We start from the raw sequence: 17,246 nt of genomic DNA on the forward strand, positions 1-17,246 counted from the left end.
TTGTTTGTTTCCATTTCTTTATATCTTACTCCTTCAGAAATCTTAAGTGGTAGTGGGTTTTTTTTCTTAATTTGGAAGGAAAGCTAAGTGGCTTAATTTTAGTAGATCTTTATGGTTTTCCTCTCTGCGGAATTAAAGACAATGATTTTAAGAAAATCTTTTGTCTCCTCCTAGGAAAAATGACCAAAAAAACCAAAATAGGAACAAATATATGACATACAGGAAAGTGCATTAATCTTTAGTACACAGCTCAGTGGGTTTTTACATGTGTATAGACTTATGTTACCACTACCCAAATCAAGATGTAGGACATTTCCAACACCCCCAGGTTTTCTTTTGTATCCTTCCAGTCAGTACTCTCCCTGGCCCAACAGTAACCACTAATCTAAGTTCTTTTACCATAGATTAGTTTTACCTGTTCTTAAATTTAAGGTAAATGGAACCTACACATGTCTTGTTTTGTTTTTGGCTCTTTCACTCAACATTATGTCTGGGATTCACCTATTTTATATCTGTCAGTAATTCTTTCTCATTAGAAGCAGCCAGGTATCAGGCGCCTGGGTGGCTCAGTCATTAATCGCCTGCCTTCAGCTCAGGTCATGATCCCAGAGTCCTGGGATCGAGTCCCACATCGGGCTCCCTGCTCAGCGGGAAGCCTGCTTCTCCCTCTCCCACTCCCCCTGCTTGTGTTCCTGCTCTCGCTATCTCTCTCTCTCTGTCAAATAAATAAATAAAATCTTAAAAAAAAAAAAGCAGCCAGGTATCTTGTTTATGCTTCAGCTTGTGCCATTGGCATGTGCAGTCCTCTCTTATTTGTCATACCCTCTTTATATTTTGTGATTGAAAATGTAAATACGTGAATGATGCTGCCTTTAGAGAACTCACTATTCCCCTTTCAAAGTCAAAGTACTGCAATGCTTGAATGACAATCAGTAGAAAACATGCATTATTGATATTGACATGTGTTTCCTTTAAATCATTTACCGATGAAGACATTTTTTAAAATAAAGTTGTCAATTTTAGTGATTAGAATCTTATAGGGGAAATTTGTGACAGTAGAATTAGGTGATGGTAATTTGCATTTTTAAAAGGGATTTGTTTAGACTTTTTTAATATGGAAAATTCCCTACATGGATTTAAGCTTCATTCAGCTTTATCCATAGCCCTTCAGGTGTAAACTTATTGGTCTGAACTACAGCTATACATCTTGGGAGCAGGTATTTCATTTGAAATAATACATAATTGGAAGTTTAAAAATTATAGGTGGTATTTCCCAACCCGTTTGTTTTACAAGGTATAATTTAAAATGTTTTTATTTAAATAAATCAGACATTCGATATGGTACATAAGAAGTACAAAAATATTTCAAAATGTAAAATACTTCAAAAAGTATTGCAGCCCTATCTCAGACATTTAGTTTCATTGCATGGATCAGCCTCTGTCACAGATTTCTTATGTATCCTTCCAGACATTTTATGTGTGCACTAAACTCCATGTTGCAGATTTAAGAAGGATGTTCTGTATTCTGCAGTTATTTTATGGAACTTGAATTTCTGGTTTATCAGTTTCATACAGTTTTAATTCTTACCTTGGTACATTGGATATTTTGCTCACCTACTCTTCTTCCACCTACAGACCTGTTGTGGTCTTCTTACTCGCCAGCAGGTGCCTTTGTAGTAGTTAATGGGTAGAGTGGTTCATGGTAACTACCAGGGTTGGTGGAGAAATGTCACAAGCTGACTGCTGCTGAGGCTGTTAAGAGCTTTAGAAAAGTGTGTGAGGAAAACCAAAACTGAATTTGTGTGGAGAGGGTATGTTGCCACACCTGACTGCAAACTTGAACAGGGAATTCACTGTATCTTTAAAGTACTATAGTTTTGAAAACTATACTTGTACCTGCAACTTCCTGATGTAGAGGTACCATTTCATAGACTACAACAGCAATTTGTTAGGAAATATTGGCTAAGATCTAAGGAAAATTAATTAAAATAAAATTGTATAATATCATCTAGGCAAAGAACACGAATTTTTTTTCTTTTCCTAAAATAGTACTATAAATTGCCGTTAAACATATTTTCCCCTTGTCTCTTAAAAAGGGACTTAGGGTATCTGTTTTGAAATGTAGTTTTAAAAACATTGTGTTTAAATTTAGAATTTCTGGGAAAAAAGTACAATCTATGGATTGAGCTTGTTGTCAAAAGTCAGTTTGGTTCCATTAACATCAGGTAGCTGAATGACCTCTTCATCTCAAGAGTGTTACTGTTAATCCAGATATGAAATATGTTCTCTTCCATATTATTGAACCTTTTTTTCCCCCGATAGATCTATCTGGGAAGCAGAAATAAGCAAACTTAATTTATATGGATGCCAAATTGGCACATGTTCGAACACTTCAAAAGGAATCAAAGAAAATAACATCCAAACTTGTTACTCTAGCTACTGAAATCCCAAGACCAGCCATAAGTAGGCTACATAGAAAATGTGGTTCATACCATCATTTGAGATTTTTATTCTACTTTCCAGTGCGTAATTAGTTCTGAATACATACTTTGATCTGACATTCCTATTTACGAGTTTGTGTTTTCAGATGTTATTTTTTTGGATTGCTCTTATAATAATGAACTCTTCCTATATAGGTATGAAATCACCAGAAGAACAACTGGTGTGTCTGCCACCACAGGAGGCCTTTCCTAACGACCCCCGGGTAATAAGTAGACAGCGAGGTTCTGATTACCAGTTTCAATCCTCTCCATTTACAGACACACTGAAGGGCACCACTGAGGATGACGTGGTGACAGGTCAGGTGGTGACAGTGGAGGAGCAGTGTGTGCCAGCAGCAGAGCCGCCCACAATGAGTGAGACCACAGAGAGGACAGTGTTAGGAGAGTACAATCTCTTTTCTAGGAAGATAGAAGAGATTTTGAAGCAAAAGAATGTTTCATATGTCAGTAGAATTTCCACACCTGTTTTTTCAACACAAGAGAAGATGAAACGGCTTTCTGAGTTCATATATTCTAAGACTTCCAAAGCTGGTGTACAGGAGTTTGTAGATGGCTTGCATGAGAAACTAAATACTATTATTATCAAAGCATCGGCCAAGGGTAGGAATTTGCCACCAGTCAGTCCTAATGATTCTGGTAGTAAGATAGCATTGAATCCTCTGGGAAAGGCTGTCCTACCAGTTTCCTCAAGTGACTTCAACAGTAAACAGCTCCTTGAGCCACTTTGTAGTGATACTTTGAAAGACAACAACTCCAATGAGCAGCATTCCTCTTCAACTTTGGGTTTAACCGAAGTAGAAGTGAACCAGCCGCACCATGCTACAGAGCTGATGGTGACTTCTGATCATACTGTACCTGGTGATACTGCCCGGGAACCGGCAGAAAAAGAAGCAACAAAATCGCCCAGTGATGTAAACATTTCTGCCCAACCAGCTCTTTCAAATTTTATAAGCCAGTTAGAACCTGAAGTATTTAACAGTTTGGTTAAAATCATGAAAGATGTCCAGAAAAATACTGTGAAATTTTATATTCATGAAGAAGAAGAGAGTGTGCTCTGTAAAGAAATAAAGGTAACTAAATGAGAAGGTATTAATAATAGTAATGCTATATAAACTTGTCTTGTTGGGTCTGATCTCTATTAAATGGAGGGTTTTTTTGTTTTTAAATGTTGACCATATGTTTTCATAATTTGATACAGAGTGGAATAAGACTAGTAAGTTCAATTAAATGTAGAACCTCTGATCTAAGTATCTCAGAATTTAGAATCTTGTTTTATCAGTGATTTTAAAGACCATTTGTATGTACACTGCAAATACCTTTAAACTGTTGATTTCAAAGATTTTAAATGTTTCTTACTTGGGTTTTTAATGGGAAAGATACAGAGGTAGAAGAAGCTGTCAGTGTTTACTTCTTACGGGGGTTTTTATCAGTCAAATAGAAAAAACTGTCCAGGGATGACCTAATGATATATATAATCTTTTGGCATTTCTTGATACCCTGGTCATGTCAGGGTTCCCTACAGCCTTTTTGATCAAAAAACATGATGATCCTGAAAGACTCCCCAATCATGAAAGATTCCTCACTGCAAGGTATATTTTTTTTCTACTGAAGCTACGGAGTAAGACTAGTGTTTCAAGTATTTGATTTTTAAAAATACATGCATGTATTTGTGTGTGTGTGTGTAGATACAGACATAGATCTATAAAATTTGTAACAATAGGTAAATTATGACATACAAGAACAGTTGTATCAGTGTTTTAATAATAACAAGTAGTATTTACTAAACTCTAGGATTTTAATCCCTTCAGGGAATGGCATAGGTTTTAAAATAAATGCCTGCTCCCATTATGGAATTAACTTACCATGACGGATTTCTGCTTGTTTTGTTAGAGGAAGCAGAAGGTACTATAAATAAGTGCCTTGTAGCCGAGAGTGGCCCAGAAACTCTGCTGCTGAGATGTTCTGAGCTTTTGTCAGTTTGGGAATCTCTTTGATGCCAGCATGTTTCATGTAGCATGCCCATGAGAACATGAAGAACATGGAAATGGAGGAGGAAGAGTGCTCAGTGTGCCTTTTCTACTACTAAATCCCTGTGATTTCTTGGGAAGATGAAACCAGACTTAGTAGGAGTTTCTTGGTTGCGTTTTTGCCCACTATCATTGAATGTAGAGCTTCTTAACTTTTTCCACTCCCAGCAACAGGTTCAAGCACAGTACTTGTGGGGGCAATAGCTGCCTGTCTCGATGAGAGAATAGAGTGGATACAGTTCACAGTGTGCTCAGCATTTATCACACCTTCCCCACCACATTTTGTAAACTAATTGTATCACACTCACAGAAAATGTATTGACTTCTGGTGCATTTAATTCATTCTAGCATAGAATAAATCCTATTTTTATTACTCATGTAGAAGAGAAGGATGCTGTGTGTTTTTCAAATCTGATAGGAGGTCAGATCAGAACTTTAGTTTTTAATCAACCTCCACTGGAAAATTTATCCAGCAAAAATGTTAAAATAGAATAAAAATACTATCAAAAAAATTTTAAGCTTCCTGAATAATTCTGGAGTCCAGTGGATTTATTATTATAAGAGTTCAGGGGTCTTAAAATGAATTTGCAGTTAAAGCTTCTTAATGTAAAAAGACCAAAAATTACAAGCTGGCCTATAATTTATCTTCTCATTACCTGTCTGTAAGCTGTTCTGAGATGTGCCCTGAAGCTTTAGAGGTTAGAGCAAAATCTAATAATGTAGAAGATGCTGCTTTAGTTCGGGACTACACAGAAACATCCTCTTTGGGGTGATGCTTGTTGACTGTTCTTGATAGAGCAGCAGACTGGTTGTGAGGGAAGCTGGGTTTAGATTTAATGGCTGTCTAACCAGCCTTGCCAACCTTGAGAAAATTAATCTCCTATATCTGTGACATGAGGAATATGACCTCTAGAAACCTGCATTTTACCTCAGACTTCAGGATTCCACCAGCAAGCAAAGAGCAACGGAAACTGCCTGCACTACCACCATGTGTCCTTTGATAGTACCATGTCACCAACATGGAGGGAGGTATTAGATGGGAGGGTCTATTTTATTTGAAGGTGTGAACTTGACAGACATGGCTAAATAGTATGTGAGTGCCATGGTCCATACTGAAGCTCTGTATGAATGACTTTGGAATTGTTGTGAATTAAATGAGTCCAGTAGTCAGAAAAGTGCTTTGTAAGGGAAGGAGTACTATACCAGTAACCTTGCTGCAAATAACCAAAGGCTTCCCTTAAAAGGAGAGGAAATGAGATGAGGGAGTCGTTAATGATTGGGCTCTGGGTTGCCCAGAATAAATAATGGAACTGGGTTAAGAACCTGGGCTAATTCATTGTTCTTATGGTTCTTTTGTTACCCACCACTGGCGTTTACTTCGCTTCGATTGCATAGCATTGTGACATTGTGACCATGGCCATTTAAGCTCCGAGCTATAGATTTTTCTATAAGAAGAGTGGACCTGATGATCTCTAAGGTCCATAGTGTAAGGTCATCATTATTAGTGATCATTACTGAGTGACTACTTACCAGTTTATATTGCATTTCTGGTGTTAGGTGGATATTTGCAAAAAAGGCCTTTTAATGTTGATTTAGTTTTTCTCTTTAACAGGAATATCTTATCAAATTAGGCAATACAGAATGTCATCCAGAACAGTTTTTGGAAAGAAGATCAAAATTAGATAAACTATTGATTATTATTCAGAATGAAGACATTGCAGGTTTCATTCACAAGGTAGACTAAAGTCAAATTCACTATTATTTTGGTTATAAAAACTCCCTCATTTTAAAATCTTACTGTCTTTGAGGCTAAAGCTGTTTGTTTTTAAAATATCCTTATAAGGTCTAAAAGAGATAAAACTTCAAGTTTGGGAGATTTAGGGCTTGAGACCTAAACAATCTGTGAATCAGCTTGTGATCAAGTTTGTACCTCTGCAAAATTTTAAATTGCGGCACGTGACAGACCCTCCCTGTCACTCATCAAGACTCTTAACTCCTTGAATGTCAGTGGGTCTGTTGACTCTCTCTGTGTTGTTGTCATCTTCATTTGTATGTCCCAGGTAAAACCTGTTTGTACCCCCTCTTTGCCAAACCATTTCCCCTTTCCGTTGCATTTGGAGGTACCCCATCCAGTCTTAGAAACCTGTCTCATGTCCTGCTGTCCTTTGAAGGCTCTCCTGACTGCATGGGCTCTTGCCCTCCTCTGAATTCTGACTGCACTCACAGGGCCGGACAGGTTGGCCTTTATCATTCTATTGCCAGGTCTCTTGTGCCTTTTCGTCAGAGTGTTCTGTTCATGGTATGTACCCAGTACAGAAATGTTGGTTTATGTCTTTGGACATGTTGGGAATATTTTTGTATTTTGCTAGACTTTTCTTGTAGGTTACTTCACACCTGAGTCTTACCATTTCATTCTCTTACCTATCCTTATTTCTGTTTTTGTTTGGGATTTAAATAGGTACCTGGCTTGGTGACTTTAAAGAAGCTGTCTTGCGTTAGTTTTGCTGGTGTTGATAGTCTGGATGATGTTAAAAATCATACATATAATGAATTATTTGTATCTGGCGGTTTTATTGTGTCTGATGAATCCATTCTAAATCCAGAAGTTATCACAATTGGTAAGATTTATGCTTTATTTGGAGCACAAACTTCTTTTGTCCTTTCTAGGTTTTTTCCTTCTCATTAACGACTCATGCTTTTTAAATGTATTGTTCTCTCTGGCCGAATGGATGAGTACATTTCCATCATTTTCTTTTTATTACTTCAAATTTCTTTGTCTCTTAGTCACTGCAAATAATGTCCTCTAAATCTGATGTAAAGCAAGTCTCTCTGCACCTATTGCACTTGGATTCCTTCTGCTTTGTTACTGTTGTCAGCATGTTCTCTTTTTTTGTTATGTAGATGTTCTTAAATCTAAGAGTATATTTGTCTCCCTTCGAAGGGAAAATACTGCAAAGGAAAGTAGATATTCCCTATATAGTATCAACAAACATTTCTTCCATAATTCATTTGTTGAGTGACTGTTATATATTGAATTTTAAAATGAACTTCATTATCTCTAACAGAGAACCTTAAAAATTTTTTGACATTCCTCGAAGAACTCAGTACTCCGGAAGGAAAATGGCAATGGAAAGTCCACTGTAAATTTCAGAAAAAACTAAAGGAATTGGGCAGGTAAGATTTGAAAAATAACTATATAATGGTTGTTGATGTCAACATTGGGTTCATAAAATTTCTCTCTTTTTCTGTGTTTATAGATTGTGGATGTTGCTCAGTTTTCACAGATTTCCTTAGCCAATCATAAGGGGGAATGTAGTTATTATTCTAGCCTATTTGGAAATAGTATTCTTATTTAGGTAGAAGCGCTAAAGTTGAAGTTCTAGTTAGGTATATAGGTAAAATTGGTTTAATCTTTGCCACTTGAGGGTTTAGAATAATCGTCAAAACGGAATAGTCAGCACTCTATTTTTTTACCAAACTATATATGCCAACTAGATCAGGCTCTCTTCCAGTTAAGGACTACACCTTAGGCAAGCTAATCTATTTACACACATACTGAGACATTAATCACAACATGATAAGGGGATTTGTGATTAGGACATTCATTTATGTAAGTAGTTGATTTCCAAAATGCCCAGTGATCCTTGGATTACTAGTCCACTTGAGAGGCCCCACAAATGATTCTTTTTTTTTTTTTTTTTTTTAAGATTTTATTTATTTATTTGTCAGAGAGACAGAACACAAGCAGGGGGAGAGGCAGGCAGAGGGAGAAGCAGGCTCCCCTCCGAGCAAGGAGCCCGATGTGGGACTCGATCCCAGGACCCTGGGATCATGACCTGAGCCGAAGGCAGCCGCTTAACCGACTGAGCCACCCAGGCGTCCCCCCACAAATGATTCTATAATAAGATGAATTTTGGATAGTCTGTCTTACTACTAGAGTCCATGTAGTGTATTTACATATTTAAGGATCTGAGAGACTCTCTAGTTAAGAATTCTGTTTTACATTTTGTCAGCTAGCATTTTTGAAACTTGGGTGGAAAAACATTTTTTCTTCTAATACCTAACACCTTCTAATTCTGTGGAAGACACTTAGGGAAATTCAGGTTTAAATAATTGAAAAGTATTTAACTCTTTGTAGTAATTCACTTTAAAAAACTTGTTTTATCTTCAAATTATGTGAAAATAGGCATTGGAAAAGCTTTTACCTTTGTGTAACAGATAACAGTAATCAGATAATAATGAGGCCCGAAGGTGTGACTTTGGTGCAAAGTTAATACCCTTATCTTCCTGACAATAGTAATTTCTACCACTTGTTGCCTTGTGCTTGGAGGTGTAGAAATAGCTTCGAGCCATGTATTTTTCTGAAGGAAAGATTTCTTTTTGTCCTGTGCCCTTTGTTCACATTCTGAGTTAGTAAAGCTAAAGGGGGAAGTGTTTAGTAAGTACAGTGAGATTTTAGTCTAAAGCTGAATGGCTGGCTCTCAGGCTTTGCACCCATAAAAAGCCCCTGGACTTAAATGTGGGTTGCACAATTCCTGCTCCCCTCTCTCTCCTAGGAAGCACCCGTCCATCAGGCAGTGAACTAAAGCAGTGCAATTGTCATTGGTTGCCTCAATTGAGAAATTATGGTTTTAATTTGAAGCAAAAACGTCCATACTAAATTTTAGAAATGCAGATCCAGATATTGAACTACTTACTTCCACAGATTGAATGCTAAAGCTCTAAGTCTGTTGACACTTCTGAATGTCTATCAGAAGAAACATCTGGTTGAAATTTTGTCATACCACAATTGTGATTCACAAACTCGAAATGCTCCAGAATTGGATTGCCTTATCAGACTTCAGGCTCAGAACATACAGCAACGACACATAGTCTTTCTAACAGGTAAAGAGTGCCGCCTTAAGCTTTCTATTATGAATGTAGGAATGTGGATGGAAGCATTTTGTTGCTGTTAGTGGGTGTTAAGCACTTTCATGGGGGTGGGGGCTGGCATCATCCTGTCTCTCCATGTAGGTTTTCACATTTTATACTCGAACCTTTTTATTTTTATTTAGAAAAGAACATCAAGATGCTTTCCAGTTATACAGATAATGGAATAGTGGTTGCGACTACTGAAGACTTTATGCAAAACTTTAAAAATCTTGTGGGCTATCACAACTCAATCACAGAAGAAAACCTTCCACTGCTTGGTGCTAATGAGAATCTTGAGTCGCAGTCAGGTAACTTTTCAGTAGTTTTACTTTTCTTTAAGGCAGACAGAAAAAGAGGAGTGGTTTTGTGTCGTTTTCGTAGAACAAAATGCCTGCTTTGAAACTACTCGCCCTCCGTGTAAACAGCTTCAGGGGAAGTGTTTCAAGGCACTTAACTGTTCTTATACTTAGCATATACAAAATTTGCTCATTTATTATACTGTAGTCAGTACAAACTGTTAAGTATGCTACCAGGGTAGGCATTTTCTTTTTGAGGGTATATAAACTTTATTGGCTGCTGTTGTCAGCAAAGGGGTTCTGTTTTTAAAAAGGAGGACACCAGGTAATGGGGAATTTAGTATTGGGCTACAGACTCTCCCCAGATGTATACAGCAATTTAAGTGCAGGGTAGTAGGGATATACCCATAGCTTTAGTGCTTTGTGAGATGGCCTCTGCTTTGGTTCCAGGTTTTATGTTAAATGAAAGATGTACGTACTTTGTTTTTGATGAAAAGCAGAGATGATCAAACATTTGCTAGAACTAACCAGTTTAGTCGTAATCCAATGAAGCTAGATGTCAAAATTTTTATTTTTTATTTGTCTTGTCAAATACTGAATTACCGTGTAACTTTAGATGCTGTTTTGACATTAACCCCTTTGGAGCTGGGAGTTGGGATTTCCCAACATTAAACGTGAACACATTTCGCAGAAGCTTTTAGCATCGGATTATCTGGACATTCACACCTAGTGTGAGTGTTGTGACTAAGTGAACTTGTGGCAGAAGACCAAGCTTTAAGGGATTGTGGACTTGCAGACCCTGACGCATTATATTGTGTGAGTAGTGTATAATTTTAAAACTTAAACAAATTGTGTATTTCAATAGAGGAGGACTTTTTGTTTTTTAAATGTAGCTCTTTTAGAAAACGATGAAAAGGATGAAGAGGATATGTCTCTGGATTCAGGGGATGAAATCTCACAAATAGAAGTATGCAGCAATTTTCATTCAGAAATATTGGCGAAAGAGACCAAAGGATCACGTGGAACAGATCAAAATAAGAATATTCAAATTGAGTTGCAATCGTCTCTTGACGTGCAAAAAAGTTTATTAGAAGATAAGACTTATCAAATTGATTCTGAAGAGAGCGCTTCTGTTGCTATAGTATGCTCTGAAGGAGAGAACAGCAGTGCAACTGAACAAGATTCATATAGCAACTTTCAGGTTTATCACAGTCAATTAAATATGTCCCATCAGTTTAGTCATTTTAATGTTCTCACTCATCAGACATTTTTGGGGACACCATATGCCCTTTCATCAAGTCAGTCTCAAGAAAGTGAAAATTACTTTTTATCTGCTTACACTCAAAGCTTGGATAGAGCTAAATCTCCATCTCCATTAAGTTGGGGGAAAAGTGATTCTTCCAGGCCCTTTTCAAAAGAGAAATAATTACAGTAACTTTTTTTTTTTTTTTGAAATAGGTTGTTACGAACTTTTTCTGTTATAATTAACAATTTATATTTCATTCTCTAAACAAAACGTTTCTTGTCCTTCCTCAATGTTTTTTTTCCTCTTATTTAAATCATGATGGCCTGTAACAGTTGAAGCATCTGAAAATTGAAATAAATATATATTTTTAACATATATTGTACTTGAATTATCTCATGTTGGCACTTTTTAAGTTTTACATATGTATGTTACCTGTACTTGGGCTTCAAATTGAAGCCTGTTTTATATATAAAATTAGATAATTTGCAAAAGGATAGTGAACAGTGGCTTTTCTTTTTCTCCCCCCCCCCCCACCCCTCCCACCCTGGTCAGATGATACCAACTACTTTTGCGAAGTGACATACCAATCGACTATTGTTAAGCTTTTGTATAGTGTTTATACAGGTATAAGCCAGTGATGTCAATAGATATAAAGGATTTTGGCTCAATACCTCAAGATTTATCTAACAATGAATGCAGTTTCAGTTTAGATGATAAACTATGTAACATAAGACTTAGGACTTAATGCCAGGCAGCATTATTTTTATCTTTAGGCTTAGCCATGTAAAAATTGCCTGTTGGTAAAATTTGGGGTCAACCTTTTATTTGAGGTATTTGATCATTACAATTTTCAATGCTTAGTATGGTCCTTGACTTAACCAAATGTAATTTCGTATTTCCAAAAGATGGGCTTCTGTTATATTAAAGGCACTGAACAAATCTGGAACAACTTTGCTATAGATTTTTGAATTCGTAGTCTTAGAAAAATGTAAGTATATTTTTGAGGTGGTGAAAACTTAAGTGCTTTACTAAAAATAACAATTCACAGATAAAGTATATGGTCAATTTTAAAACCGTATCTATTGCTAATAACTGCATTAGAAATGCAAACTTGTAAAATGTTTTTGTAAAGTCCTAAAAACAGGAATTATAGAAAAGAAATACTGAGCTGTTTTAAAGTTGAGATGTGTTAAGTCAGACCTTCCTTTGGCCCCTCAGAAGAACTTGGAAGAGTTCTAACCTCTTAAATCTTTTTATAGAACAAATACCTAAGTGGTATTTCAGTAATAAGCTACGTAAGTGTAGAAGAACGTGGTCTGTGAACAGGTCAGAAACCTGTCTTAAGGTAAGTAGAAAGTGTTTAAATACCTAGATTGTGATAGAGCAGAAAATGTTTTTTTACTAACCTTTACAAAAATGTCTGTTTTATTGTAAAAAACATATATACACAGCGTTGTACTACATAATGTACAAGTTTTAAATAAGCATTTTTAAATAAATCAGGTTATTTGGAAAATACAGTTATGCAATGAACACATTTTATAATTCAGAAGCAACAAATGTGAAGGATTTGATATTCTACATTTAAAACGAAGAATTAAAATTCTCTTCTTGATTTGCAGCTAAAGGCATGAGATTAGTTTCCAACTCCCTTTGCTTCTGGAGAAGGCCCTGAAATCACATTGATATGTTAGGAAGGTGTGCAGCAGACTTGAAAATTATTCCTATTTTACATTTCAGTCCTGCTAATCCAGAATTATATTTACTTTACTTTGAAAACCTGTAATCAATCAATCAGTTCAGTTACTTGGCCATAGCTTTATCTTTGTCACGTTGAATTTTAACCACTCAAAAGACCTACATCAGACTTTCTCACTTGGATATTGTGTAGCTATTACATACGTGTAAGATTATGTTTTTAGTATAAAAACCAATAAGGATGACTCTTCCAAGTCTCCATAACTATGGGGCTGAAATCCCCTAAAGGCTCTTAAAATGGTAATGAGACACACTGAAGGAGTCTCCCTTAAATAACATCCAGTGTTTATCTTGACTGCACTAACCTTAGTGGCTTAGACAAGGCCCTGCTGAAATAAGATGTGGCTACTACACAGGTGGGTCACTATATACATGGTATATATTCCTGCCTCTTGACCTCACAACTTTTACCTCTATTTAAAAAAGTGCCTTGTCACTTTAAAGGAAAATTGGAAATATTACTGCTTGTTACATAATCTCTATGTAACCAAAGCTAGCATTTAAAGAACTAAAGGATACTTTCTATATAATTCTGTTACTGTGATTTTCTAGCTCTATGTGAACAAATTGGGTAAGCAACACTTGAATCGACAATTTGAAATGCAAGAGGCATATGTAAATGACTGGACATGAAAAAGGGCACTCCTAAAGTGGCAGTTTATTTTTCCTAAGCTAGGTATTTAAAGGCCAGCTGATAAAGGTTATAGCCTTAAATATTGAATGTGTTACTAGATTTTATTTTTGCCTGAGCAAGCTAATGAGAAGTGACAATAACTGATCTGGGAGGAGAAGATGTAGTCTGATGGGTAAGACGTTATGTGTATACTTTCACACCAAATTTTATTATTCTTTGGGACTTGCATCAATATTCTGTTCTGAACACTGCCAACACATTCAATTAAAAAAAAAAACGTGAACTGCATTACTAAGAATTTATTAAAGCATAATTTTGTATTTTCTGTCTTGGGTTTTAGGGTTTACTTCATGTTTACCCTTTCAAATGTATGTTTTTCATTAAATAAAACTGTCTTAATATTACAGCTGTCTCATGATTTCATACTGGAGTATTTAAGATGGCAATGTGAATCAAATTGAAGGAAAGAACTTTTAAGATTAATATACAAGTGAATTTTTTTAACTGGGATGTGTTCAATTAGGCCTTTAAATTAGCCCTTCCAATATATAGCCCTCCGTTAGCCATACACAGAAAAGTTACATCCAAACTTGGTGAAAAACCTCCTACCTGTCTCAGTTCCGATAGTCCCTTAAGGATTGCTTGCTGTCGATCCCTGTTTTTCACCAAGTTAGGATTAAGAAGTGGGTCCCTGACATCAGAATCAAATAGCTGCCGGTGTTCTTGGTCACAGTCTGAAGACAGAAGAAAGTGGTGTAAGTCAAATACAATCTCTAAAATTAAAAATTTAGTAAAGTGTCTGCCTTTGGCTCAGGTCATGGTCCCAGGGTCCTGGGATCGAGCCCCGCATCAGGCTCCCTGCTCAGCAGGGCCTGTTCTCCCTCTCCCACTCCCCCTGCTTGTGTTCCTGCTCTCGCTCTGTCAAAAAAATCTTTAAAAAAAAAAATTTACTAACGGACCCCAAAAGAGAAATTCTACCCCTCCTGACCAAGGGCAAGAATATTAGTTTGGATTCTGAATTTAGTGTTGGGGGAAAGGGACACTTCTGTTTACTTACCATGTGGAGTTTGGTACTGAAGATCCTGGGTTAAAGGCCTAGACAGAGGTGCATCTGGATCAAGGTAATAAATCTCATTGGTTCGGACATAGGGGATAAAATGAGATGGTTCAGAAAGACCAGGTGATGTTTCTGTTTGACTATCTTCTAAGATCAGGTTCTCTCTTTCATAATTACTGTTTTTTAGTGTCTGAGTTTGTTGTGTTCTGTTTTTCACCACTGGAACTGGTGGTGGTGACTGAGACCTGTTTTTTTCAAAAAAGCACAATTAAGGACTAAGAAGCTTTAATGCAAAATTATGTATTTTAAATTAAGCATATCTACTCTTTAATCACATTTCAATTTAGTCTACAATGTAACACCTTAAGGAACACTAGGAATAGAAGTGAGTTCTATGACACTTTTCCTAAAATGGCAACAAAATAGGATGACTTTACTTGGCAAGGATATATACAGTATAGAGGAAAAGTGAGGATCAACACTAGCTGGGCTGATTTAAGCCCAATGTTTCTTGTCCTTAGATAATTCACAATAATCTACTTACCATGCGAACCAAACTTCTTGTTAGAGCCACATTGCTACACAACTCTAAACCACCTGGTTCATGCACAAAGGCACAGAATAAAATTCCTAACCATCTAAATCTGGCTAAATGAACTAGTATCCCTACTAGTCATTTCTTCATAACCTCCTCAATCCAAGCAGAAAGGCTATTCCACTGTTGACATCACTGGAAAGTCAAAACTTTTTTTTTTAAAGATTTATTTGGTGGGGAGAGTCCCAAGCAGACTTGGCGCTAAGCACAGAGCCTGACGTGGGGCTCGATCCCATGACCCCGAGATCATGACCATGACCTCATGAAACCAAGAGTCAGTCACTTAACTGACTGAGCGAGCCAGGTGCCCCAAGTCAAAACTATTTTAGCTAAGTTTGCAGACAATACCTCACCTACATTCCTACCTACATGCTTAGGCCCAGTCCAAATTGGGCCTTCAAATTTCAGGTAAAATGTCAGCCACATTTCCCTTAAACCTCTATTTCCCACCTCTAAGTCCCTACACTTTCCTGTTACTGACTACATATATATATATACGTGCTTTGATCTTACCTATATTCTGAGCAAATATTTGTACTTCCTTTGTCCCACACAGCACTAAGTAGCTATGGAATCAATCCAATCCATAACGTACCTTTCCTTGCCGAAAGAATTAATTTTCAGAGGCTCTTCTTCCTGAAGGGTAGATAAATGCAGACAGGAGTAACAGTACTGCCATATGTCCCCACAAATATTTTTGAAAACCGGAGAAAGAAAGATTTTCTACTTTTCCAGTCACGGAACCAATGCAGTAATTCCTGACCTTGTAAAATTATCCTCTGTCTATATTAACTACAAATGAGTTTTGAATGGCTATTTGAACAATGAAGAGCATTAATCTATATAGGGTATAAGTGTCCAGTTTTTCTGTACAGGACCAGATAGTAAACACTTTTGGCTTTGTGGGCCATGTGGTGGTCTCTTCCAGCTACTCCAAACCAGACACAGACAGTTCATAAAAGAATGAGCATGGCTGTGTTCCTATAAAACTTGATTTACAAAAGCAGCAGCATGATGGATTTGCCCACAGGCCGTTTGACAACCCCTGGTATAAACTAAAGCATATTTCTTAAACTCTTGAACAGCCTCGTCAAAATAACCACGTGGGGAACTGTTTTCAATCTAAAAACACCAGTACATACTTTAAAATATTTTTAAGACAGTAAAGTTTTACCTTTTTGATTAGATGCCACCTGAACCTTGGCTCAGTTTCTTGAGATGAAGGAAGAACTGGTGAAGTGCCTCTATTTTGAGAGAGATGTCCAGGATTATTTCTTTCTACCAAATTAAGCAGTTCCATCTGCCTTCTTACTTTTTTTTCTTCTCTCTGCTTTTGAAGCTGTTTAGGGTACTTTTCTGATGCTGGAATATACCTTTTGAGTGGCTTATTTATATTCCAATCAGGTCTTTTAGGACATTTCTTCATAGGTGTTTTCTCTGTCCTTGCAAACTCATTACACTGATCATTATGCCAACTGTTTTCTTTTTCTAAGTTGACTCCTTTAACGTGATTTATTATAAGTTCCTCTTTGTCTTTCTTAGTGTTAAACTGTTCATTAAATTCTGCAGGAATCTCAGGAGATGAACAATTTAGAATTTCCCTCTCTATTACTGTTCCACAGCATGATTCTGCATTGGTGAGTGTTCCTGTATTTAAGTCATCTAAAGAAAAATTTCAGAGGATTAATTTTTAATTGTAAAACACAGAATTTATTATTTTAACTATTTTTTTCCAAATTCTATACCCATTAAACAACTTTCCATTCTCCCTACCAGCTTCTAGCAACCACCATTCTACTTTGTTTCTATGATTTTGACTATTCTAAGTACCTCATATAAATGGAATCATACAGTATTTGTCTATGACAGGCTTGTTTCATATTAGCATAATGTCCTCGAAGTTCAACCATTTGTATATAGCATGTGTCATAATTCCTCCCTAATTTTTAAGGCTGAGTAATATATACCATTATAGGTGTATACCACACTTTGTTTATCCATTCATCTGCCAAGGGGCATTTGGATTGCTTCTACCTTTTAGTTATCGTGACAAATGTTGCTATGAACACTGGTGTCCAAGTATCTCTTCTTACTTTTCACTTCTTTCAGGTATATACCCAGAACGGGAATTGATGGGTCATACAGTAATTATATTTTGAATTTTTTGAGGAAATGCTCTATGTTTTCTATAGTGACTACAGTTTTTATATTACCAATAGTC

General features: G+C 36.5%; 2 protein-coding genes across 26 annotated transcripts in view; one reads left to right on the top strand and one right to left on the bottom strand.

The window, feature by feature from the left end:
• TASOR (transcription activation suppressor) overlaps positions 1-13,777 on the top strand; it is a 51,330-nt gene extending 37,553 nt beyond the window's left edge. For 3 of the 9 annotated variants that reach the window (XM_078076870.1, XM_078076869.1, XM_078076875.1), the window contains 7 exons: positions 2,637-3,571; positions 6,141-6,263; positions 6,987-7,146; positions 7,594-7,702; positions 9,234-9,412; positions 9,583-9,747; positions 10,629-13,777. In XM_078076870.1, the coding sequence (XP_077932996.1) occupies positions 2,637-3,571; positions 6,141-6,263; positions 6,987-7,146; positions 7,594-7,702; positions 9,234-9,412; positions 9,583-9,747; positions 10,629-11,161 (2,204 nt within the window). In that variant the 3' untranslated portion in view covers positions 11,162-13,777. The other 6 variants (XM_078076872.1, XM_078076873.1, XM_078076876.1 and 3 more) reach the window with 4 other exon arrangements.
• Positions 1-17,246, bottom strand: part of CCDC66 (coiled-coil domain containing 66) — a 78,592-nt gene that overhangs the window by 8,359 nt on the left and 52,987 nt on the right. For 13 of the 17 annotated variants that reach the window (XM_036082436.2, XM_078076895.1, XM_078076893.1 and 10 more), the window contains 5 exons: positions 16,200-16,687; positions 15,621-15,661; positions 14,431-14,675; positions 13,983-14,107; positions 12,389-12,652 (listed from right to left, as the gene is read on the bottom strand). In XM_036082436.2, the coding sequence (XP_035938329.2) occupies positions 12,566-12,652; positions 13,983-14,107; positions 14,431-14,675; positions 15,621-15,661; positions 16,200-16,687 (986 nt within the window). In that variant the 3' untranslated portion in view covers positions 12,389-12,565. Of the gene's footprint in view, positions 1-10,784; positions 11,323-12,388; positions 12,653-13,982; positions 14,108-14,430; positions 14,676-15,538; positions 15,662-16,199; positions 16,688-17,246 lie in introns of those variants that run through there. The other 4 variants (XM_036082431.2, XM_036082430.2, XM_036082438.2 and 1 more) reach the window with 4 other exon arrangements.

This window comes from Halichoerus grypus, chromosome 1 (assembly GCF_964656455.1).
Source record: "Halichoerus grypus chromosome 1, mHalGry1.hap1.1, whole genome shotgun sequence".
Classification (NCBI taxonomy): Eukaryota; Metazoa; Chordata; class Mammalia; order Carnivora; family Phocidae; genus Halichoerus; species Halichoerus grypus.